This window comes from Petaurus breviceps, unplaced genomic scaffold (genome assembly GCF_028583685.1).
Source record: "Petaurus breviceps papuanus isolate PSGF00001 unplaced genomic scaffold, PetGlider_PUasm1.0 175, whole genome shotgun sequence".
Classification (NCBI taxonomy): domain Eukaryota; kingdom Metazoa; phylum Chordata; class Mammalia; order Diprotodontia; family Petauridae; genus Petaurus; species Petaurus breviceps.
The window spans coordinates 52,307,188-52,333,709 of NW_027185764.1; the positions used below are offsets into that span (position 1 = coordinate 52,307,188).

The 26,522-nt window shown below is 36.7% G+C and overlaps 2 protein-coding genes across 9 annotated transcripts in view; one reads left to right on the top strand and one right to left on the bottom strand.

Moving 5' to 3' along the window:
- The window catches only part of CAST (calpastatin), a 127,761-nt gene extending 122,593 nt beyond the window's left edge, over nucleotides 1–5,168 (top strand). For all 5 annotated transcript variants that reach the window (XM_069085152.1, XM_069085155.1, XM_069085150.1 and 2 more), the window contains 3 exons: nucleotides 864–923; nucleotides 1,807–1,873; nucleotides 3,857–5,168. In XM_069085152.1, the coding sequence (XP_068941253.1) occupies nucleotides 864–923; nucleotides 1,807–1,857 (111 nt within the window). In that variant the 3' untranslated portion in view covers nucleotides 1,858–1,873; nucleotides 3,857–5,168. The remainder of the gene's footprint in view (nucleotides 1–863; nucleotides 924–1,806; nucleotides 1,874–3,856) is intronic.
- A 169-nt stretch (nucleotides 5,169–5,337) lies between these two features.
- Nucleotides 5,338–26,522, bottom strand: part of ERAP1 (endoplasmic reticulum aminopeptidase 1) — a 46,150-nt gene continuing 24,965 nt past the window's right edge. For 3 of the 4 annotated variants that reach the window (XM_069085148.1, XM_069085146.1, XM_069085149.1), the window contains 14 exons: nucleotides 26,207–26,361; nucleotides 25,256–25,369; nucleotides 23,536–23,667; nucleotides 22,617–22,748; nucleotides 22,405–22,476; nucleotides 20,200–20,354; nucleotides 19,236–19,315; nucleotides 18,495–18,678; nucleotides 13,093–13,249; nucleotides 11,740–11,924; nucleotides 10,110–10,271; nucleotides 8,921–9,061; nucleotides 8,191–8,272; nucleotides 5,338–7,217 (listed from right to left, as the gene is read on the bottom strand). In XM_069085148.1, the coding sequence (XP_068941249.1) occupies nucleotides 7,065–7,217; nucleotides 8,191–8,272; nucleotides 8,921–9,061; nucleotides 10,110–10,271; nucleotides 11,740–11,924; nucleotides 13,093–13,249; nucleotides 18,495–18,678; nucleotides 19,236–19,315; nucleotides 20,200–20,354; nucleotides 22,405–22,476; nucleotides 22,617–22,748; nucleotides 23,536–23,667; nucleotides 25,256–25,369; nucleotides 26,207–26,361 (1,904 nt within the window). In that variant the 3' untranslated portion in view covers nucleotides 5,338–7,064. The remainder of the gene's footprint in view (nucleotides 7,218–8,190; nucleotides 8,273–8,920; nucleotides 9,062–10,109; nucleotides 10,272–11,739; nucleotides 11,925–13,092; nucleotides 13,250–18,494; nucleotides 18,679–19,235; nucleotides 19,316–20,199; nucleotides 20,355–22,404; nucleotides 22,477–22,616; nucleotides 22,749–23,535; nucleotides 23,668–25,255; nucleotides 25,370–26,206; nucleotides 26,362–26,522) is intronic. The other variant, XM_069085147.1, reaches the window with a different exon arrangement.

Below are 26,522 nucleotides of genomic sequence, written 5' to 3' on the forward strand. Positions count from 1 at the left end.
TGAACTCAGGAAAATGAGTCTCCCTGACTCCAGGCCCAGCACTTGATCTTGTTGCACCACATAGCTGCTACTTTCATTGATAGTACAATACCTAGGACACAGTTGGTGCTTAATAAATGTTTATTGACTGCGTGTTGGGCTACAAATAAAAGTCCCGTGGCGGAACTCTGACTAAAACACAGGATCCTCCTCACATTGCTACCTGGCATTTCATGTGGAAGAGGAAGGGCAAATACGCGCCCTTCTTTCTTGTTTTCAGAATGAACACACTAGATTTCAATGTATCACCTTCCTCGCTACCCCTCCCCACCTGACTGTTGTTACTAAACACAGCTGTCAATCACAAAACCTTTAATCCCTCCTAAATAGGGGAGATTTCATTGTTCAGCTACTGCTGCATTCTGTTCATCTCACCCCAGGAAACTCCTCATAATACTATTTTTCCCATGTGATACATAGAATTGACACTAGTTGTCTGGTTGTTTTTGTGGTTATAATTGATTTTTTTCTTAATATCATAATCTCCATACTTTCTTTTTTCATATTAGCACATAAAAACCCATCCAGATAGAAGATTATCCCTGTTTTGATGAGCATTAGTTCTAGATGAATCATGATTTTGAACATTGTGGTCCACATTTCCCAAAACTTTCTGCCTAAATTGAACCTCCTTTATAAAAGAATCGGACACAGTTTAAAAGAATGATAACCAAACATACTCAATTAGTCCCCTATGTATAATGACAATGGGATTTATCCTATTGCAGAATAGAATGATCTGAATTAATTTGGTTAAGGCCAATGATTACTTCTTAGACTGAGAATAATAATGACTAAATGATATTTACTTTTTTCTTTCCTAGAAAAAAGATGAAAAGGATGTTTCCAGCACCAAACCTGCTAAGAACGGTGGGAAATCCAAGGTAATTAATAAGTACGTGGACTGGTCTAACAATTAAGGCCCTTAGAAGTAGCTGCTTAGCCTCTTTTGCCACTTGAAAGAGTAATGATTTGTTTCTTAGTGGCAGATAAATTTCCCTCTTGTCAAGAAATTTATTTTTTAAGTTAATTTCCAAAGAAAAGTGACTCAGCACTTTAGAAATATAATTGATCCCTTCTTTATTCCTTATCTTAAAAGGCAACTGCCTTTTGAGAATTATGTCTTTTTTATTGAAGCCTTTTTTCAATATTTTGCATGATAGTGGACTTAGGTCTAAGCAGGAAATAACTGAAGTGCCCAATAGATCCTAATTATGTTGGGATCTCATGATGGCATCCCTGAAAATAACTTTTGGAGTCTTGTCTTTGATAGGGGTTACTAGAATGAAAGATTAAGAGAATACTAAAGATAGTTTGTTTTTATTCCATGAGACCTTTGACAAAGGTCATGATATTTTTATGGACATATCTTCAAATAACCTAAAGGGTTTTCTTATGGGAGGAGTAAATTACTTTAGAATTATCTCTTCACATCTAGTTTCTTATTATATTTCAAGTCATATGTTGTGACCAAAAAAGTGTGATCACACCTTTCCCTTAAAAAATTAAAGGCATGATCCTGTCTGATGAGGGAGTTGATAGGGGATGCATGCACACACAGTAGTTTATAAATCTTTATAAAATTTATAAAATTAGATCAATAGATATTAACCTGGGGGTTACACACTACATGGTACTTTTACACCATTTCCCCCAAGTTTGAACTACCAAGAGACCTATTCTTCTAAAAGCTTTCTTTGATTCAGTTTGTCATTTTTAATACAGAAAAGGGAGAATTCCCCTTGATCAATTTGCTTTTCCTTTCAGACAAAAGAGAAATCTTCCAGGTCAAAAGCCGATGGAGAAAAGACAAGTTAAAAGTTCAGACGACTGGGTAAGATTTGGGAGTATTCCTTTTAAATAAACACAACTGTAACCAGGTACAAGCCACATTTTCTAAATGTACCTGAAAATCACACCAGAGGTACTTACTTCATCTTTGGGTACCCCTTGCATGAAATATACATTCAGTAATTTACATTCTGACAAGTCACTCTCTGCAAAGCACCACATAATAAGAGAACTCTGTTACTAGAATATTTAATATATTAATCTTATGAATGGAACACATTAAAATGTTCTGCCAAGCTATTTAAGAAAACAAATCTGCAGGTAGAAACTTTATATGCTTGAATTTTCAAAATCTTAATGTCAGTGAGTAAATGAAAGAGTATTATTCCAATCTGTAGCAATAGGGAAGTGAATGGCATGTTACAACTTAAAATTACATGACCCCAAGACATAGATATTGAGCACAATGAGAAGCTTTGTGGTATAGTAGATGGTAGGCCAGTCTCAGGGTTAAAAAGGCCTGGGTTCAAATTTAGAGCCTTACACACACTGGATGGGTTACTCTGAACAAGTTATTTAACCCCTCAGACAAACCTCTTAGTTGCAGATGAATTACCATTCTGTTTCAATGGGCAGAGTAAGCTGATGAAATCACAGGTCTGAACTCATTTTTTTTTAAAAAGGGAAGGCAAACTACAACAGAGTGGGGATGGGGAAGTTCATAGGAGAAGGGAACACTTTAGAAGCAGGAAGATTTGACTACTTTTCTACTTTTTATGTGCAGTGAATAAAGATCTGGGTCTAGAATCAGGAAGATTCATCTTCCCCAGTTCAGATCTGGCCTCAGACATTTAACTAGCACTAGCCAAGTCACTTCACCCTGTTTGCCTCAGTTTCCTCATCTACAAAATGAGTTGGGGAAGAAATGGCTAACCACTCCAGTATCTTTGCCAGGAAACCCCAAACAAGAGTCTAACAGAACTGAAACAAATGAACAAAATACTTTTAAGATTTGAGAAATAAAGTAATGGATTCTTATGGTAGCTATATGGAGTCAACTTAGGTTAGAATCAGAACATGAAGGAATCTCAGATCTTGTAAAGGTCTTGCCTTAGGATAACTATCCCAGATGGAAAAATCTGTATCCCCGCCACTAAAATACGTATACAGTCCCTGTCAAGGTGCCTGTGATCTATATAAGAAATTAGGATTGGGGGTGGCCAGGTAGTGCAGTGAGTAAGAGTGCTGGCCCTGGCGTCGAGAGACTCGGGATTGGTTCCGGCCTCAGATACTTGGCACCCACACAAAATAACTGGCCGTGTAACCTTGAGCAAGTTACTTAACCCCAACTGCTTTAAAAAAAAAAAAAAGAAATTAGGATTGACCTAATGAAAATTAGGTAACCAGCCTATAAATCATCAGATTCTCTGCATCCCATTTTCATTTATTCATTTATATTGATTGGAGGGGAATGAGGTAGCGGGATGGGAGAGGATATTGGATGAGGACAGAATGGCTATGCTTTCCTCATTTATTGATGCTATGAAGAGCAAGTGAAGAAGATGATAGTTCAGAACTGTTGAAAATCTCACAAACCAAATAAAGTTTTTATGGGTCGAATACTTTGGGCAAACTGCTTTGTTTCTTCAAGATTTTTTGAGATGTGGCTTGTTTTTTGATTGCTTGCCTTTCATTATCTGTCCCAGCATAGGAATAATTTTATTAGACAGTTGTTTTTTCCTTAATCTGTACCATCCATTACTCTTGGTAGATAGTACATTTATGGTACTTTGGTGGGAGGGGAATTTTTTTTTTTTTTGCTTTTTGGAGGGCAATTGGGGTTAAGTGACTTGTCCAAAGTCACATGGCTAGTAAGTGTGTCAAGTGTCTGAGGCAGGAGTTGAACTTGGGTCCTCCTGACTCCAGGGCCAGTGCTCTATTCACTGCACCACCTAGCCACCCCATGTGAGGAATTTCTTTATCAAATGTTTCACTGATTTTCTTTTATTTAACTTTTTTTTTTTAGGCTATCCGCACATGCTAGAAAATCTTCATTCAAATGGTGGATGGTGACTTTAAGCAAACCAAAGGCTCATGCAGCAGAAAGCAATTATTCAGGGTGGCTTTTGTACAGTGGTATTTGTGGAGTCTTGACATTCTGAAAATTTTCGTTTCATGTTCTTTTCCAGGAAATGACTGAGATATGTCTTGGTTGCCTGTATTATTGTACTAAGCATTGATAAACTTTTTTTTAAATTTTCTTCATTTGGGAGGGAAAGGATGCTTTATATTTTTAAGAAATATATTTCATAAAAAGTTACAGCAACCAAAAAGAAAAGTCTGCAAAGTTTTGCACATATTCTACACACAGTGCCTGTCAATTTTAGTAGGTTTCTTCTACTTTCCAATGTTTTTTTTTAAACATTTGAGAAATGCTTTCCCTGTTCTGCAATGTTCTGATTGCTGGTTCCCCTTTGCCCCTTGTCGCTTAGGCAGTACCAGACATTTCCTTGAGTGAATGACTAATAAGAATTTATAGGTCAAGTATGGAATATTGTGTAAGATACACACATCTCCACCATGGCTGCTGATAATAAAAGAACAATAAAAACCCTGGATAGTACCTTTTCTACAGAGCAGGGAGCAAAATGCATCATGTGACTTTTTTCTCCTTAGTTCTCCCCTTTTCCCAGAAGGCAGGTTTTCTGGGCTTGCATGCACAAAGCATACTGAGGCTTGGGTGGGAAGATCAATACCAGAACACAATGTGGCCAATTCCTGTCACCCTGTGGCAAGAACAGACTCAGAGCTGATGTCAAGCACAGATAGAAATGAGTTCTTGGAATGCATTTGTGCCTTCAACAATTCATATTTTGTTTTCATATTCAGTTCTGCATATCATCGGAGGTGAATGCAGGTGTCTCTGTTCATTATATAAGACTTGAATATAATTTTTAAAAGCAATATCAAAATGTTAGTCTTTGCACTGTACAGACTTTAAGGAAATTAAGTTTGCCAGGTAAGGAGAAAAATAATTTTGCTGCTTAAAAAACGAACCTTGGAACTTGGTGTTTCATCTCCCTACAGCAATTTGAGTCAAGCTCTGAGGTTTTAGAACAATGTTTCACTTCAAGGAACCATGAAGCACCCTGAGGTGGAGGGATGGGTTTGGTTTGGGTTTGATGAGCCTTCTATTGGTATTAAGCATTAAAAATAATTTTAGAAGGCTATCCTACATGGGCTTTTCCAAAGTTTTGTTTAAGATTGTACCATTGCAAAAAGTCTGAGAACCACTGTTCTGGAGGTATGAATGGCTAATAAAATGTTTTGAAGGTAAATGAGTTTATGGACATGACACTGAACATACAAGTGATATTAACAGTTGCTTCATATGATCTTTAAAATTTTTAAATTCCTGATACTGAATGATAGGAGGGGAATGCTATGAACATACAAGTGATACTGAATTATAGGAGGGGATGCTAGGCACATATCACATGGACTAAATTTGAAAAAAAAAAAAAGTTTTTTATGGAGTAATATCTCCAAACATCACACTTAGAAATTTGATCTGTAAAGACAAGCCTCTGTGACATTGACTTCCTTGAAGAAATCGAGGAACTTTTAAAAACAAAAGATGACAACCAGCAAAACCCTTCTTCTCATGGAGGATAAGTCCCATGAAATGGGTACCACATCAGCATTTGTGTACATACAGGTAGCAAAGCTTAATAGGTTAGAAGTTCTGAACAGGCTCCATAGCTGACTGAGAGAAAAGGTGGTGATTATGGGCTCTGGGGCAAAGAAGCCCAGAGATGATAATTCATTTCTGAAAAAAAGGTAACTGTACTTTGATGTAGGGGTGGTGTATCAGTTTAAGACTTTTCCACAAGTAGATAAAAGCTAGTGTCCAACATAAAAATCACCAGGTTTCATTAAAATATACAAATGGATTCCATTTTATTTAAAACAACAGACTTCCCATTAAGATTACTTTCATTGATTTTGGTTTGTTTTTTTTTTTTTTTTACTAAGAAAAAAACTGAAAAGTATGGCTGATCATTAAATTGCATTTCTCAAATAACAGAAAATGCAACTTTATAAAACAATATCTAGGAAAGTATTACTGATACTCTTGTTTTAAGTCACTACATCTCAAACACTTTCTCCACTGAAATATCACTCATTACTCCAAAAAATTAAATAGCCTAGTATCTTCTAATACAAAATCCTAGATATCTTTTTTAACTCATGTAAACTACAAAGGCAGATGGTTCTCATTTATACTCGTGTTTAAGTAGTTACATCTTAAGAGTATTTTTAACAGTTTAGTGCCAATGATAATATAATTAATACTCTTCAAGTTAATTGTTCTTCCTTGGCATTAAAATTTCATAATCATTTCAGCATTCATGGTCAGATCAAATTAATTCATGCTTCTCCCTTCCTACCACCTTATAGCCAAGCAACATCTTCCCAGCTCAATCTCACCTAAATATTTTTGCTTCTTAGCCCCTATTGTATCATAAACCTCTTTTCAGAGGTCCAGAAAGGATTACAAAGGAAATAAATTATTTTGAAATAAAAATGTAAATGTTTTTTTCCCATCTAAGTTCAAGGACCTCCAGGCCTACCCACCCAGCATTAGAACCCCTGTGCTAAGCCTAAATAGGACTCTCTTTTTTTTTTTTAACAGTAGATTCATATTCTAATCTTGGAGCACATTTGTTATAACCCTTACTAGTTTCAAAATAATTATCATGATATTCCTCTCACTTTTCCTTCCTAGAGAAGGAAAAAAACCATAAAAGACATGCTTCATACATATTCAGATTTATCTAGTGATGTAAGTTTTATAAAGGTCTTTCTGAAAACCTTGTGAGGTAGGTAGCATGTGAGTTATCTTTATTTTACAGGTGAGGAAACTGGTCTTAACACATTAAGTCCTGCATTCAAATGAAAAACACCCAAGTATCCTTCACATTTTGGTACATGGCTTATACTGAATTAGCACCTATAAATATCTATATCAATAATCTTGCTGAGAGAAATGAATGGCTAGTCATGGGGGTAGAAAAATGAGTGGTATTGAGCTAGAAACCATCTTTTTTTTAGATGCTAAAAAATATATCCACCTTGTAGCAAAAACACTTTTTTTTTCCTTAGTAAATTCACCTCTATCACAAAATCTAACAGTTACAGTAGATCACAGGAACCCGGCAAGACATGAAATGTTACAATGAGCTGGTGCTTTTTTGTAACCACACTCTGATTTTCTCATAATTCTTATTCATCCAACGTATGTTTTCTTCAATTGTTTCAAGTGTTTGCTGGATAGCACGAAGCTGGGAACCATTTTCCTTCAGAGAGCTGAAGAATTCTTTAACCTTTAGAGGAAAAATGAAAAAAAGTGTCTTTTTCCTTTTTTTTTTTTTTAGAGTTGAAAGAAAACTCAGAGATCATCCAGTCCAAGCCATTCTCTTTTTTACAGATGAGGATACTAAGGCCCAGCCGATCATCAAACAAAAAAGCATATAAGCTAAAATTCCAACATTAGCCAAAGTTTCATATGAGAGCCATGTCTGTAGATATACATGATATACATATGAATATATACAATATTAACATATATGATATATATAATTTTATTATATATTAATAAATATATGATAATATAATAAATACATATGAAATTGAACTTAGGCTACTCAAAAGAGGGAAGGTTTCTCGAGGTAATTTTTTTTATCTTATGCTGCTTTCCTTTGCTCATTCAGACTTGAAAACTCACTATTTTCCAGTGCGTTGTTCTGGCTGCTATATAGATAGCACTTTCTGTCTCTCCCCCACCCCCCTTTCTGTCTCCCTGTTTCTATCTCTCTGTCACACACACACTTCTATCTTTAATTTTTTTCATTTTATAGTCATTCATACAAGCACAGGATCTGTGTGTTGGCATAGAAATGCATATTATATAAACACTGGGGATTAGGGTAACAGGCTACAATGGGAAAAGCAATGGCCTGAAAGTCTGAGAGACCTAGATCCTGGCCTAACTACTATCTAGCTATATAATTAAGTCACAACCTCTCTAAGCCCCCATTTTCTGATCTGTTAGATGAAGGAATTGGGCTAGACAGGGGAGGGGAACCTGCAAGCTAAAAGCTTCCAATTCCTGAATGCACATCTACAGTCATAGGTGTGGGTAGAAGGATGGTTGTCTTGGGTGCCTCAAAGTTCATTTTGATATGTCAATGTCAAAATGATTATAATAACCACCTATGTCTAACTCCTGATGTGTTTTAATCTACCTTGTTTTTAGTAGATAATTTGACACAAGAAATTTAGTTAGGAAATGATTACCTCTTCAAGTTTCTCTCTTGTAGAATACTGATTTGTGGTTACCATCACCATGTAGGTTAGAGAACTTGAGCCAAGTTCAAACCTAAAAATGAAAATTAACAAGATATACTTTGAAATTTTCATTTACCAAACATTCTGTTGAATTGATAGCCCAGACAGAGCACGATGCTCAACCCAGAAAAAAAGTAAAAAATATATATAATATAATATTTATAACATAATAAATATATAAAAAATAAAAATATAAAACATGATTTCTGCCTTCAGGAACTTAAAATCCATTTGAAGACGTAAGATATGTATATGAGTTGGCTGAGTGACAAAGCCAGGTAATCTATGATTAAGTATAAAAGGAAGTGGTATGTACAATGTTTACTAGGAAACCTCAGAAAAAAGATTTGTGTGGACTCAATGTAGGCCTTGTGACATTGGAAATGAAATGAACAATGAATTAGAATTAGATTAACATAGAAAGGTGGGGGGAGGGAAAAGGGAATTACAAGGCCTGAGATGGAGGGGGCAGAGGCAGCGGGCAATACCAAAATACACATCAATGAGCACATTAATGATCCTAATAGGATCTCATATTTTCAAGAGATTCTTCAATTATCATTTTAGTTCCCTCTTTTCCTCTAACCCAGACCTCCCTAAGATTGATGTTATTTTGAAATTAAGAAACTGAAAATAGAGTAAAGTTAAGAAATTTACAAATTATGGCAGTGCTACTTACTTCTGTATGATTCTATTCCAATTTTCCTTCAGAAATTGCCAAGCTAAGAGATAACCCTTTGGGTTTCTGCCAACATAACCAAGAATATGTGGAAACTCTTGAGTTTTTATTATATCCCCCTGAAAACTCTGCTCCAGTAACCTAAAGAAGAATGAGAATAAATATTAAGTGGTGATTTAGTTATGAAACATCTATGGCTGACATCCATGAAACAGTCTGAAGAATAACTCTAGTACTATCAAGTCATAAGGGGTACACATGTGGATCTTAAATCTGTGTGCCTGATGCCTAATCTTCACAAATGCTATCATCAGCAATCAGAAATACAAGGAAGATGGAGAGAGACATAGCCGGTAACATTAGTTAGTCAACTAGCATTTATTAAGCATCTGTGTTCCTAAAAGCACTGGGGATAGAAAGGCAGAGGACAGTCCTTGTCTTCACAAAGCTTATGATCTAAACAGGGAGACAACATATAATCAACAACATGCAAACAAGACACATAAAGACTAGCATTAAGGCAGATTGGGGAAAGCCCATTACAGAAGGTAAAACTTTAGCTAAGACTTCAAGGAAGCCAGGAGGTGGAGATGAGGAGGGAGGGAGTGTCAGGCAAGGGAACAGCCAGTGGAAAGGCTCAGAACTGAGAGATGGCGTGTCATGTTCAATGAACAAGAAAGCAGCCCATGTCCCGTGATTGTAGTGGGGGAGGGGGGGGAATAAGACTGGAGAGGTAGGAAGGGAGGGTACAGTCAGCTCCATAAGCCAAAGAGAAGACTCTCTGATACTGGAGGCCATAGGGAGCCAGGGGAGTGGAGGTGACATGGTCAGATGTGTGCTTTAGGAAGATCAGTTTATGACTGAGAGGATGATGGACTAGAATGGGGAAACACTTGAGGAAGGGAGACCAAATTAAAGATGGGTGAATCATGATGTTTTGTTGCTTAGAGGGTGCTTAAAGAGAAACTCACCTATCAAACATTGCTGTCTAGTGTCTCTGAAATTATTCATTCATTATATTTTCCATTTCACATTGGATTGGATGCTATAAAGGATTTGTCCTAATAGTACAATGTGTGTATGGCTCTCTGCTACTAAATAAGCCAGCAGTACCCAAGGAAACCAAAGCTATGACAACATAACCTAATCTAATTCCCTTTATCATTCCAAAAATGGGCAAACTGCTCACCATTGAAGCTTTTCTTTATTTTGGCTAAAACAGAGGGCAAATTCAATTTTGTGTTTCTCAGTACTGGACAGAGACAACCGATACTTCTCAAAGAGAAAGTCCCAGCCTTCTGTGGTCTGTGCCCCAACAAAAAACACTGCAGAGGTCACATCATTTGGTAAGCTGCAAAAATAAGAAGACAGTTTGTAAGAGTATTAGATTTAATCAGGTTTAAATACATAACAAATGTGTAATAATGACAAATTATGGGAAGATCAAATTTTCCCACTGTATTATTTGGTTTCTTGCTTTGTTTTCTTTTGTTTCTGATGTATGTTGCAGAGATGCATACCCAAACACAGTGCCTTGTAGATTGGGTGACCAATAAGTATTTAGTGAATGAATATAATGAATTTTTGTCTTTTACCATGATTTTTTTCTTGCCTTTTTGGAAGGCAATTGGTCTACCTCCATACCTCTAGCATCTGTCCCCTTCTTTCTACTTGCATAGCCACCACCCTAGTTCAGACCCTCATCACTTTCCCTGTACTACTGTAATGATCATCTAATTGGTTTCCCTGCCCTACATCTTTTATCACTTTATCCACACAGCTACCAAAGGGAAACTTTTAGGAAAATTCCTAAAGGTGCTGATCTAGCTATGTCAGTACACTCAATAAAAACCAGTGACTTACTATCTCACCTCTACAAAAATTTCATCTTCATCTCATCCTCTTAAAAACTTTCTATTTTAAGTTTTATTAGTAGTTTACATGTGTAATGTATAAGTAAATATATGTATATTGGGGACACATGTTCCAAATTCTTTTTTTTTTCACCAATAAGACTGGGCAATCAAAGACTTCAGAGACCAACACCTTAAAGAGGTGCTTTGAGTGGGGCGGCTAGGTGACTAGCCGTGTAACCTTGGGCAAGTTACTTAACCCCAATTGCCCTCCAAAAAGGCAAAAAAAAAAAAAAAAAAAGAGGTGCTTTGAGCATGTCCCTTAACTGCTCAAGATCCCAGGCAATGTAAGTTGTACATTGGGGGCAGGAGCTGGCCTGCATTGGTAGAAGGAATCTCCTCCTCTTCATATGAATGAAACCATATGTCCAGTCCATATAATTTTGGCTGGGCTATAATTTTGGCTGACATGACCAGAAGATCCAACACCAGAAGCAAATTTCCTTGCCTCTCAGGGTTCCTAGGAGTCTTCATGAAGAGAATAATTTATCAATAACTACTTTACAGGGGTGGCTAGGTTGCACAGTGAGTAGAGCACTGGCCCTGGAGTCAGGAGGACCTGAGTTCAAATCTGGCCTCAGACACTTGACACACTGTGTGACCTTGGGCAAGTCACTTAACCCCAATTGCCCTCCAAAAAAAGCCAAAAAAAAACTACTTTACAAATGACAAAGAGCAAGATATTTAACTGATATGTGAAGATGCTCCCACTTACTGTATTTGGGTGATTCAAGAAGTACAGGCTAGCTAAGCCAAACCTTCCATCTGAAGAAAAAGGGAAGGCTTGGCTATGTTTGGGGTGCAAAGTCTGTGTGTGTGTGTTTGTGTGTATGTTTTAAATAAGCTTTTTGCCCAGCAAAAGGCAGGGGGGGAATGAATCAGTAGGTTAATTCTATGACAAAAGACCTAAAATTTCCATTGGATTCTTTCCATTTCTTGAAAAAGTCTTCCGCCTTCTGAACGCAAGGTGGGTACTGGTGCACACAAGCAAGCATAAGGAGCTGGCTGCGTAGCATTCTCTGTGAGACTGAGCCGTCATCTGTCCATGTCTGCTTATCAATGAGGCCCCGAAACAACCTGATGAGGAAAGCCTAGGGAGATCACAGGGAGGGAAACATCAGTGTTGTACAGCACCAAGCATTAACATTATTATGGCTAAGAATCTGACTTTTTCTCATTACCAAATGAACCACTTTTGTGATTCAAGGGCCCCTTTTTGTAATAATATTTTTAAACACATAAAATATGTAGGATTGCAAGGGAAACCAAATATACTGAAATATTATCAAACTTTTTTAAAAAAACAAGTTCACAAACTCCAGTTCAATGACCCCTGTGATAGATTTTTTATGTTGTTTCATTCATCCCTAATTTTCAATGTCTCATACTTCTTTTGTTGATACATTAACTACCAAAGCAATGGGAAAAAATAATAATATTATGTCAATATTCATTTTCTCTAAAGCTGCCTAAAAATCAGTATGATATTACCATCTGGATTGGATAACTAATAAAATTATTAAAATGGAAGCTTATATTTTAATAAGGTGTTGGAAGAAGCAGTTATAAATCATTTCTGTAATGAGAAAAATTTGGTGCATGTTCTTTAGTTCTAGAGCAACCAGAAAATTAATGCAGACTAAAACAAATCCAATGAAAGAAAGATACTGGATAAAAAATTTTAAATGTATCTATGAGAAACAGAGCAGGATCATACCTACCATTTAATAGAAATATACCATTGTGCTCCTAAAGGTCAAATCAATGATTTTATCAATCAACGAATGAACTTTAAAGTGCTTTATTAAGCACTATGTGCAAAGTTCTATATAAAATGCTGGGGAGGGCAGCTAGGTGACGCAGTCAATAGAACACGGCACCTGGAGTCAGGAGGACCTGAGTTCAAATCCGGAATCAGACACTTGACACACTTACTAGCCGTGTGACTTTGGGCAAGTCACTTAACCCCAACTGCCCTCCAAAAAGCAAAAAATAAAATAAAATAAAAATCTGGGGAATACAAATATAAAAGCATGAGAGCCACTAGCCTCATGGAGCTTACATTTAGTAGAGATAGATAAGACAATGAATTAATTTTGACTCAGAAGTCTTGCACACTGGGTTATGACTGGTGATAGTAGGAGCTCACATCTATAGAGTGCCTTCTGGTTTACAAAACACTTTCCAAACTTTTTAAGAATAAATATTTTTGTAACTTTAAAAAAGCATTCCATTGCCATATAGCTAAAGGGTTATTACCTTAAATTGAGTTTCTACATCATCCATATCCCTTTTCTCCATTAACTTATAGAAAAGAGTTAGCTCATTCAAACCTTGGAACACAGGCATAATTTCAGTCTCATGTTTCAGGTACAGGGATAGGTCCAAAGCTTTTTCAATGGACAATTTTCCAATGCTGAACAAAAGAAAAAATGATTGCCAATAAAAATTCTAAGAACTCAGCTTGCTGCTTCAATAGACAACGTTATCATCTTCTGACCAAACAGTTCATCATTTTCTTTTTTAAAGTTAAAAAGTTTTCTTTAATGTGAACTTGACAAAACAAACATGAGCCTTTCAATATACAAAAAAAGGACAGAAAATTATATGCGAAATTGTACCTGTCTTGCCCCTCACCCCCTTCTGGGTAACTTCTTTTCCAAATCTTTTCTGTCTGGCACTTCTATAGTCTGAAGAAAATTTCTATAGGTACAATTGATGGTTAAGACAAAATGGGCACATGTCAGCTCCCATCCATCAATTAAATTTAGGTTAGAAATTATAAACTCAAGAATTTCAACAAGTTCCTTAGGAAGACTAATCAAAGAAACCACTCTTCTGACCCAGAGACAGGATACAGGTAAGTATATGTATAAAGCATGAGGTGGGCCTGGGTCTCCCCAAAGCTAAAAGTGGTTTCAAAGTATGTGTCCTTAGAAGTAAGTGGGTCCTCTTCTTCCTTCCCAAGGGATTGGATCAAGTTACAAAAGCCTCATTCTTGAATACTGACACTAAGACAATGCAACAAGGCAAATAATTCAATCAATAGATGCCACGTTGTCCCTCACCCCCAGATGATTTGGTCCTGGCCTGTTTGTGGTAGTTGTAATTCAGATGGTAGACCTCCAAGACCACAAAAGGAAACCAAACAGATTCTACAGGGTGTCCCTAAAGTCTGGACACATGGGAAATCTCATTAACTATGCATATTATTTAATTAGCATAAATTTTAGCCATTACAATTTCATATGGAATAAAAGCTTTCATTAGCTATTGGAACTATTTCCCATATTAATGAAGTTAATTTAATTTAATTAATTAATGAGATTTCCTAAGTGTTTTCTATGTCTTTCTATGAAATCTCATTTATGACCTGGCTTCCTAGGACTGGAGGTGACACCTAAGCTGAAAAACTGGGACCAGAAAGAACAAAATTATGGGAATGTGAGGTGCCACTCAGCAGGATATTGTATCATAGATTTAGAAAGGACTTTACGGGTCATAAAGTCCAAACCCTTCATTTTACAGATGAGAAAACTGACACAGAATGATTAAGACTTGCCCGGGGTCAAACATCCAGTAAGTATCTGAGGCAGGATTTGAACCCAGGTTTTCCTCACTCCCAAGTTCATCCCTCTATCCACTACTGTGTATTTATCTCGAGTCATTCTGAATTTGGTGGACAATATTTCATTCTAACCTTTAGGTGCCAATGAGAGAGATGAAAATGTCTACTCTTTCCTATGAATACACAGGCATCAAGTTAAGCACAAGCAAACTCATTTTGTTATAAGAACTAAGAAAGAAAAAAACTTCAATTATTAGCAATCAAGCTGCCTCTTTTCATCATGAGGCATCTGAATTACAGCCATGCAGCCCTTCACCTAAGGAAGGAGAGACACACACAGGCAAAAACTGCTGGAGTAATTCATGAATATCCACAAGCGCTGCAGCCTGTAACTCCAGCAGAGTTCTCCCAAAACCTGTGTTTAGACTTATTTCCCTACTCATGACTGGAGAATTCAAAGGGACCTGGGGTTCAGCCTAAACTGGCACATTCAGCTGCTTTTACCTACCTCCACTAAACAACAACAATACTAACACCTACAGGCCACCAAGAAAGGGTAAAGGTCATTTCCTCCCCATTCAGGCTAAGGCCTAATTGGAAGGACAGAGAAATAAGGCATTTGTCCTGCTGAGGCTCTTAGGGTAGCACAGTGGTCAAGCACTAGGCCTAGAGTCAGGGAGACCTCAGTGCAAATCTGATACTTCCTAGATGGGCACTCAAATCTCTATTTGCCTCAATTTCCTCAAATGTAAGGTGGGGATAATAATAGCTCCTGCTTCCCAGGGTTGTTGTGAATTGTAAATGAGATATGTATAAAGCACTTAGCATCGTACCTGGCACAGAATAGGGGTTATATAAATGCTTATTTCTTCCCCCTTCCTTTGTCCCTGCCCTTCTTAGATAAGTACTGAGACTTGGTTTGTATATTCATTAAGTAAACCCTGTATTTAGCTTAAGGTAAGTTGCTGCTTCTGCAATAGAGACAGTGTAAGGGAGTCAAAACCCTGATGAAGGGGTGTGTGTGTGTGTGTGTGTGTGTGTGTGTGTGTGTGTGTGCGCGCGCGCGCACAAACCCTTTTACCCTTACATGTGGATGATGGGGGAGGCACAAAGTCAAGCCCAAAAGGACAGATTAAAATAGATAAATAGACAGATTAAAATATATACATATATATGATTTAAAATATATAATATTGATATGTTTGTTTTTATTTACAAATATATTTAATAAATAAAATACATTATAAATTTTAAAATAAATTTTATAATGTTTTGATATATTTTTATATAATATGTATATATTTTTTAATTTTAAGCAGAAATATGACTAAACTGGGAGATGATAACTTGACCCCCAGGACTTGACTCTGACTTTGTGCTTTCCCCATCCTCCACATGGAAGGACAAAGGGGGGTTGGGAATTGAAAAACTGAGAAATCCCATACACTGAAGGCCCTGAAAGTTTGTTGGGAGAGTAGTCACTACAAAAAAAGAGAATGATTAGGTATGGGCTAGCCCTCAAAGAAGCCTCTTGATCAAGGAGAAAGAAGAGAGTGTAAAAGCTGACTTGAAGCTTAACATTAAAAAAACTAAGATCATGGAAACTTGTCTCATCACTTCTTGGCAAATAGAGGAAAGAGAAATGGGAGCAGTGTCAGATTTTTTATTCTTGGGCTCAAAGATTACCACAGATGGTGACTGTAGCCATGAAACTAAAGACACTTGCTCCTTGGAAAGAAAGCTATGGCAAATCTGTACATCATACTAAAAAACAGAAACATCACCTTGCTGACAAAGATCCACATAGTCAAAGCTATGGTTTTTCCAATAGTAATATATGTCTATGAGAGCTGTTCTATGAGGAAAGCTGAGCACTACATAATTGACACTTTCAAATTGTGGTGCTAGAGAAAACTTCTGAGAATCCTTTGGACAGCAAGAAAGTCAAATCAGTCAATACTTAAAGGAAATTAATTCAGACCATTCACTGGAAGGACAAATACTGAAACTGAAGCTTAAATACTTTGGCCACATAATAAGAAGACAGGACCTATTTGGAAAAGACCTTGGTGTTGAAAAAGATTGAAGACAAAAGGAGAAGGGAATGGCAGAAGATGAGATGGATAGATATTGTAATGGAAGTAATAAATAAGAGCTTGGACAGACCTTGAGAGATAGCAGAAGATAGAAGGACCTGGCATGTTATGATCCATGAGGTCACAGAGTTTCAGATGTGACTGAACAACTGAACAACAATAAAAATCTTCAAAAACAGGGGGAGAAAAAGAGTATATAAACCCTAAGTTAGAGTGAAGTCTTCAAGGAAGAGACCCAGTGACCACAAAATGGTATTCAAAAAAACAGACTTGACAAGAAAATTATAAATGCTGGAGAAGATGTAGGAAAATTGGAACACTAATGCATTGTTGGTGGAGTTGTAAACTGATTCACTAATTCTGGAGAGCAATTTGAAACTGTGCCCAAAGGGCTATAAAACAGCATACCCTTTGACCCAGCAATACCACTTCTAAGGCTCTATCCCAAAGAGATCATAAAAATGTGAAAAGGACCCGCATGTGCAAAAATATTTATAATAGCTCTTTTTGTAGTGGCAAAGAGTTGGAAATTGAGGGGATGCCCATCAATTGGAGAATGGTTGAACACATTGTTGTATATGAATATAATGGAACACTATTGTTCCATAAGAAATGATGAGCAGGAAGACTTCAGAAAAATCTGGAAAGACTTATATGAACTGATGCTGAGTGAAATGAACAGAACCAAGAGAACATTGTACACAGGAATAGCCACATTATGCGATGACTAACTGTGATACTTATCACTTTTGCCTTCCTCCATTAAACAACAACAATACTAACACCTATGGGCCACCAAGAAAGAGTAAAGTTGTGAGAAAAGAAAGTCTTCTCAGTAATGCAAGGATCTAAGACAACTCCAAAAGACTCATGATGGAAAATGCTGTCCACATCCAGAGAAAGAACTATGGAGTCTGAATACAAATCAAAGTGTATGATTTGTTTAGTTTCTTTTCTTCTTTCTCATGTTCCTCCCATTGACTCTAATTCTTCTTTACAATATGACTAACGTGAAAATCTGTTTAATATGAATGTATAGGTAGAGCCTATATCATATTGCATGCCATCTTAGGGAAGGAGGTGGGGAGGGAGGTGGAGAAATTTAAAACTCAATACCTTAAGGAAATGAATGTTGAAAACTAAAAACAAATAAATTTTAAAAAAAACATACTTGAGCCTGGAGGCACCAGCTAGCAAACTAGACTTAGACTCCTCTAAGTCCTAAAGAACTTGGTATAAGGAGAAAAAGTATTGCCTTGTGGAAATAAGAAGACTGTAAGAAACTCACCAATCTTTGAAGGGAAAAAAAGGCTTTGTTTGACCCCCTAGCCTAATGACTGGATATTAAAGACTTCTGACTTAAAAGCCTTAGGACTTTAAAAGAGCATAACAGTTCTACTAAGGACTTCAGCAGAAGCTGAGGAAAGCCAGAAGTAGAGAGGAACCCCCTATCACCACGTCATAGTGAAACTGCGACTGACAGTGTGCAATGGAGACAATTCATCCTTTGGAGAAGTGTTTGGCAGAGACTATACTTGTCAGACACTAAAAGGACTTAGGCCTAGCAGTAGCAAAATGATTACATCACAAGAAGGCATCAAGGGCCCTGCAGAGTTGGAGGCATGCGCTGACCTTCCACATTTGTGCTCTGGCCACAGGAATTCCCTTCATACGTGCCTCTCTGTATGTGCTTCTGTGTGTGTCCTGTCTCTCCATCAAAAATGTGTTTGTGCCCCAGGTTAATGGGGTAAATGTTTTCCTGTCACTTTTCTTTACCACGTTTGTTCATTAAGGACTTTTACTTTGAACAAACTATGTTCTCTAGCTGACTAATAATGATAAACATATTGGTGGGAAATATAAAGTATGGTTGTGGGCAGATATGGTACTCCCCAAGTACCTTGTGCCTTGAGGAATCATTCTCCAAACACACTAGGTATTACAATAGCATTTGATTTCAAAAGTAAACGGAGGCATGCATTGTATATGTTACTCACCTGACAAGCTGAAATGCATTGTTAATGAGACTCGCCCGATCGTTGCTGCTAATCGTCATGTGTTTCTCTTTTAAAAGGCCAGTCAAAGATTCCCATCCATCATCCTCATAATGTACAATGTAATAGCCATACATTCCCACGTTGAATTTGATCCATTCTACCTCTTCTGGGAGGATGAGGACATCTATAACAAACAAAATAAATTATAGCTCTATTTTCTTTCGCTATTGGACCGATCTTAACTGACGCAAGGGGACATAGAAGGCATCCGGAGTGGGTTTGACACTGCAGAAGTGGCAATAGATCATTATTCTTGAAACCAGGAAAAATCAGCTCAATGGAAAATATCTAGCACTGGTTCTAATCTACTACGTCCCAAGACTTAAGAGATCAAGAAGAAAATGCAACCTATTCTTAGTGTACAAATAAAAAGTTATAACACAGCAATGCGATCAAAGATTTCAGACACTCCCACTAGAAATCCTACCACTGCCATCAATATATCACTCAATGTTTTTAAGACTTGTCTGACGGGAACTTGGCTTTTTTTTCAGCTATATGGTTTTTAACCTCAAATTCCTCACTTTAAGTAAAAGGCCAAAGACCTGATTAAAATGGATGTTAAAAAGTGAAACACCATTAAAAGAAGACTCTATTTTAAAGAAGAAAAATTAACTCCTCAGAAACATTTTGTCAAGGGCTTCTCATTAAATTAGATTGGTCACTTCAATAACAAATTACCTGTTTTTGTTCTTAGCAAAAATCTTTCAACTTTGTCTGATTTGCTGGTAATGTATGACAGTGGAACATGCCACAAGTACCTAAAAAAAAGCGAGGGAATGTTGGTTATTTTAGTAGGGATTAATATAGTTAACTGCTATGGTCAGTCATACAAAATGTCATTGGCATATTCTCTATCATTTAGCAGAGTTCCCCAGAGTTTATCACAATGCCTGACACATAGCAAATAATTAATAATTGAATGATATTTATGTTGGAGGCATCAGAAAGTCCTATCGATTAATGCTGAACAATTCCAGCAAAAACTTGACCTAAAATGAGTATTCAAAGCTAACAGGCCATTCATTTGCTATCATGCTGAGAGACAGACACACAGAGAGAAAAAGAGACAGAGATATAGAGAAAGAAAAAGAGAAAGAGGAGGAGAGGATTTATCTAATGTCAACTAAAATGCAATATCTGTTTCCAGTGAGATCCCAGGTAGAACTAATTTGGCAAAAAGAGACCCTTAAATCTGACCAGTTTTCCATACAGGGATCAGGAATTAACTTGGATCAATGCACACCAGTGCATTTCCCATTCTTGAGCTCTCTTCTCAAAATGGGTCATTATATTTCAACAGCAACTGCCAGATGCAAACGTGACTTCAAGTTATCCTCAATCCAATTCAATTCAACAAGTATTTATTAAGCTTATTTACTAGATCACAGACACTGTGTTAGGCTCTGAGGAGACAAAGATGAAATAAAACAATCTTTGCCTCCTTCCTATCGAACACTTAATGTCAGTACTAACCATTTTAACTGAGGTTACTTAAAATCAAAGAACATACTTAATGTAATGGAAATAGTTAAACTATAAAAAATTATCAGAGGGAGGGAAATTTCATTTTCAAGTCAAGAATCATGTGTACAACTTGGACATTACATGAACAATGAAATAAGTTACATTGAATAAACATTACCCAGTTTCCCCAGAGTGACTGGTTCCCTTCCTATACAGTTCTTGCTTTATATGGACATTCTTTCCTCTCATGGTGACAGTGATGAGTGGAAACCCTTTCTGGAGTGTCCATGTGTTCATCATGGCTTTTACATCAACAACTTCCTGGCGCCAGTGCTATTTAATTATAAACAGACAAAATATTCTCTTGGACTCAGCTCAAAAGAAAGATTAATGCAGACTAAATGATGCTAAAAAGGGATGACCAACAGATGATGATCATGGTCAATGAAAAAGAGAAACCAGTTAGGTCTATAAGGCATAATTCTATTAAAATCAATACATGGAAGGTGATAGGGAATAGTTACGGTTTTCATACACTTCTAAACTATAGCAAGCTCACAAGGTGTTATGTTCTTAATGCTAACAAAGCTTTAAAAGAATATTTATTCAGTAGACAGCACACAATTGAAAAGAGGTTCCTGCAAACTAGAGAACTCCAGTGAAGACTGGTAGAAAGAGTCCTATAATTAAAGTCAGGGCATCTCAGTTCAATCTCTCTCTGCTACTTACTAGCTATGTGACCTCAAGTGAGTTCGTCTTTGAGACTTGGTTACCTCATAGAAAATAATGGAGTTAATAATACTTTATACTACCTATATCAGGGTTGGTGTGGGGATCAAATGAGAGGATGGATGAAGGATGCCTTCAACTGCTTAAATGAGAGTTATTATTATTATTATTACTGATAATATAATCATTGCATGAATATACTAAAGAAATGGGGGGGGGAGAAAAGTAGAGTAAAAGGAAAAAAACCAGGAATCAGCAAATCTTCTGGCAATGCTTAATCTGGACTTAAAAGTCTTCAGATAACCAGAGAATACCATATGAGCAGTTCTTAAAAGTTTATGATACATGTACAAAAATATTTATAGCAATTCTTTTTGTGGTGGCAAAGAATTGAAAACTGAGAGGATGCCCATCAATTGGGGAATGTTGTGGCATATGAATGTAATGGAATACTATTGATCCATAAGAAACAATGAGCAGGAAGATTTCAGAAAAACCTAGAAAGGCTTGCATGAACTGATGCTGAGTGAAGTGAGCAGAACCAGGATTACATTATACCCAGTAACAGCAACATTGTTCAATGACCAGTTTTGATAGACATGGCTCTTTTCAGTAATGCAATGATCTAAGACAGTTCCAAAAGACTCATGATGGAAAATGCTATCCACATCCAGAGAAAGAGCTGTGGATTATGGATACAAATCAAAGCATACTATTTTATCTTTTTTTGTTTTTCTTTCTTGTAGTTTTTCCCTTTTGTTCTGATTCTTCTTTCACAACATGACTAACATGGAAATATGTTTAATATGTTAGTACATGTACAGCCTGAATCAAACTGCATGCTGTCGTGGGAAGGGGGAGGGGAGGGAAGAGGCGAAATTTTAGAATTCAAAATCTTATAAAAGTGAATTTTGAAGACTAAAAATAAATTAATAATAATAAAAAGTTTGATTTCTATATATTTTAATAGTCAAGTAAATTAGATTTACTCATGTAGTCATTATTGTTTTTGTTGTTCAAGACTTTGCACACCTCTACCTTACGTAAATCCAATTTATGTGCAAGTCAAGACATAACTCTCATGTCATTGGTCCTTTTTCAGAACAAAGGATGAACAACACAACACAGTCAGACATGCCCAACTCTTCATGACTCCATGTAGGGTTTTCCAGGCAAAGATTCTGAGGTGGTTTGCCATTTCCTTCCCCAGCTCATTTTAAAGATGAGAAACTGAGGCAAAGAGGGTTAAGTGACTTGCCCAGGGTCACACAGTTAGTAAGTGTCTGAGGCCAGATTTGAACTCAAGAAGATGAGTTTTCCTGGTCCAAGTCCAGTGCTGTGTCCACTGGCACCATCCTGCCACCGTGACACAATGGTACTGACCTACTAACGACTGATGCTATTGGATATTCATCCCTTTTTGAAGGATGAAGTTAAAGTACACCATATGAATGAAATATATTTCAAAGGGAGACTGTGGAATCTACTTTAACTTTTCAGGAAAAAAAGATTAAAAATTATCTTTCTGTTCTGATTTACATTCATTCTTGCCCAGAGATAGACCAGTGGGTGAAATTAGCTCAGGAAGCCTGACATAGACTTATTCTTCGGAAAACAAAACAGAAAAGCGGTAAAAACAGCTCTAAGTGCTTACTGAAGAGGAGGATGGGGGTTGGCTTCTTGAGCAAAATCCATCTGTCTTTTGTGCGTCACCTGTGGGACAAATCTGATAAAAAAAATTTTTAAACACAAATCACTGTTCTTTCTGTAGAACATATGGTTCTTTTTACAACAATTAACATAATGGGGTGCTTGTGGTAACAGGCCCTTCAATTCTCAGTCTTGCTTTTTGACAAGGATACTTACATTTGTCATACTATTCCACAGGTCCTCATTTTTGGCATTCTTATAACTGTATTTCTGGAGATATTGCACAATGCCAGCTTTGAATACATCTGCATTAAGATAGTCCCTTAGCATATTCAAGATACAAGCTCCCTGCCAAGAAAATTGAAAAAAGAAAAACTCATCTCAGTTTGATCTTAAGAGGACATGCCATAGCTGTATTTTTTCTAAATCACTACTGTAATTGTTAATGCAAAGTAATCTTAAATGGTTACATTCAATGGGTTAAACACATTTTCCAGGAAAATTATTTATCTTAGGCATTTAGTCTAGTGATAGCTTCGGGAATCCACTTTTCATTCCAATTTCCCATGGTGGGACAAAGGAGAGAGATTTAACCAACTAAATCTTGATTCTTGATATGGTTGAATGAACTCAAGGCCAACCAGTACTAGCCTTGGGATACTGCACCCCCACCTTCCCTCCCCCACCCCCAAAAACATCTCAATTCAGTTAATGTCAACACATTTATTAGGTGTCTACTGCAGGAAAGACATTGTGCTTGATTCTAGGGGTACAAATATAAAAAAATTATAGTTCCTGTCCTCAAAAAACTTACATTTTACAATGGAGGGTGACAAAAAAATAGTAATTATATTCATATGAAATGTGAATTTTCTATGCATTTTATAAACTACAACGCAACCCTGGAAACTTATATCCAAAATAATACTGAAAATGCTATCTAACTCAATCATGAAATAATCTCCCTTTCATCCCTTAAGTGCTTTATGAACAGAACTAGATATATGCTGCTGATTAGATCTTCATTAGGTAAAGTTAACAATTCATCTTTACTGGTCATCTGTTGCACACACTTTCATGACAAACACCTCCATACAAATTCACACATATAAAGCCATGAGGCAAGATTTTGTACCTTTTCATAAGAAACATCATCAAACATTTCCCGAATCTCAGCAGGATTCTCCACTGGTGTGGACACAGGATGAGAAGAATTTAATGCATCCGTCTCCATAGCATTAAAACATTTTCCAAAGAAATAATCTTCCTAATGAGAGAGGATGGAAAAAAATCACCAGTGGCACACATCTATTTTTTAAGCTCATCTATCTTGTTTTTGCATCAACTTCTTTTCCAAATATATCCCCGCTCAGAGAGTCATCTCTTATAACAAAAGTTTATAAAGAAAGATGGAGAAAAGTAACTCTTCAAAACCAACCCTCAAATCAACCATGTCTGACAGTATATGTAATACCACACTTCCATAGTCTCCTATCTATGCTAAAAAAGGAGTGTGGTGTGAGCATCATCTACTAAGATTCTGGGCACACAGACCGGGTTACCTTTTCTTTAGGCCTTAACCCCACACAAACTAGATGAATTTGTCCTTAGAAAGTATCAAAACTAGCTTTGAGACTAAACTGACCCAGGGAACTGGATTTCTAGCCTCTGATAGAGTTTACTGGAGGCCCAGGAATTAGTGCCATAGGAATCAAAAGCTCCTCCCTCAGGCTTGACACCAGCAAGTTGCCCCAGCAAATGCAGGGATAGGAGAGCTCTTTCCAACTGGACTAATGCTATATACTTGCTGAGTATCCCTTCCAGGCTATGCTAAGCAAACTTCCTTTTGTTAACTGCAAGCACATTTCATTCCAATCCCAAACCTGAACCGCTAAACTGAGTCGAGGCTGGCCTACAACAAGGAAGTAGTTACATTTTCTCATCTCTTCTCCAGGGCCAGGTTTAGCTATGACATGTATCTAGATGAAAACTGAAGAAGACCTAAAGTAGGATTCAAGAGGATATATAGACAAAACAAAATCCAGGGTCCTTTCTTCATGCTCCTATAATCCACCATGTGTGGATTATAATTCTTCTAAAAGCAAGAAGGGAAACTTGCTTTAGGAGAATGACATAAATTTCTTGCATAGTACTTAATGGATAATAAAAAGCAAAAGTTTAACTTAAAACAAAAGGATTACTTCTGCAATCTATTTCTTTTTTTTTTTCTTGAGGGGGGAAGCAAGGCAATGGGAGTTAAGTGACTTGCCCAAGGTCACACAGTAAGTATCAAGGTCTGAGGCTGGCAATCTATTTCTTAATACATTCTAATTTTAAAATTCACAGGGCTTTATAGTAATCTTAGCATTTTGGCTAATAACAAATAAAATATTAAATCTTTGCAATGATTTCAAAGAATCTTATTTGCCTGAAGAGACTCATGAAATTGGAATCTACACTCAATAACGACAACAAAAAACACTTGATTTAGAATGTGGTCCCTACTGGGATAAAGATGCTGTATATGAAGCTTCTGTGATGGGTAACCAACATGACATGCGATAGATTGATAGTCATTCATTATATTTAATTATTAGACATTCTAAAAGATAAAAAGACACTCTCATGATAATGACAAACTCATTCATTTTTTAAATACATATTTGGTCGGAGTCAGTCTTTTGGGCATATATTTTAGTGCTTATGAATCTCAAATCACACAACAGATTAACCAGCAGAAAAAATATACTTTTTCTTTAAGGTTTCTTAGAGCAGATGGTCACTAAATCATCTATACTAATCTTTTAAAAATGCAATAAAATGGAGAAAGCAATTTTTAAAATAATGCTACTTACAACTTTCAAATCTGGATGGGTCACACTGACAGATACAAACTCCATAAATTTTGCAAATCCTTCATTTAGCCAAAGATCATTCCACCATTCCATGGTGACAAGATTCCCAAACCACTGAAAAACAATGCATATTACTCATATTACAAGTAGATGGACAGACAGATAAACATGTATCTGTATATACATATAAAGTTATGTCGGTAATAAACTTTATAGAAGTTAGTCAATATTTAAAGAACTTTATATCTCTATTAATTCAAACATTGGTAGCTTAATGGGCATCTAGGTGGCACAGTGGATAGAGTTCTGGCCATAGAGTCAGGAGATTTATTTTCCTAAATTCAAATTTGGCCTCAAGAAAATTATTAGCTATGTGACACGGGGAAAGTCACTTTATCTATTTGCCTCAATTTTCTCATCTATAAAATAGGTTGGAAAAGGAAATGGCAAACTATTCCAGTGTCTTTGCCAAGAAAACTCAAAAATGGGGTCACAAAGAATCAGACACAACTGAAATAAAGTGAACAACAATAAAAAGCTAGCTTAACAGGCATTTTTATGAATCATTTATCAAAAGCAAAAGAAGTATCCTTTAAAAGTACGTGGCATAATAGCATTTGGAAGAAAAAATGGTGATCAATAGATCAGTAGTGAAAAAGGACTCAAAGGTCATCTGATCCATGCCCTCATTTTACAGATGAGCAAACTGAGATCAAAATCTTACCCAAGGTAGTTAAGTGACAGACTGAGATTTGAACTCAGGTCTGGTGACTCCAAGTTCAATACTCTTTCCATGGCACCATGTTGCCTGCAAAGGTGATAATTTTACTTTCAAGGAAGAAATTTTTTTTTTAATCCTAAATGACAACGTTACAAAAATGCTGCCAAATCTACCAGGCAATTATTTCAAACACTCTTTGCTTCCTTGTAGCTGGAAGACACATTAATTACCTGGTGGGCCAGTTCGTGGGCTATGATCATGGTGATCCAAAGTTTGCTGGAAACAGAGGATTTTTCAGTGTCATACAGCAGTCCAGATTCTCTGTACGTTGTCAATCCCCAGTTTTCCATGGCACCAGACTCAAAGTCAGGGATGGCAGCAAGGTCTAAAGATAAGAGTTTAACATACTACTTCACTTTCCTCTGTCACAAGCTAACTAACAAGGCCACACTAACCTTCAAAAGTTTTGGTGACTAGAACTAAAGTAAAACAAAACCAAGAAATGGACATCAGGGACCGTCTAATTTAGGGGGTTCTTAACCTGGG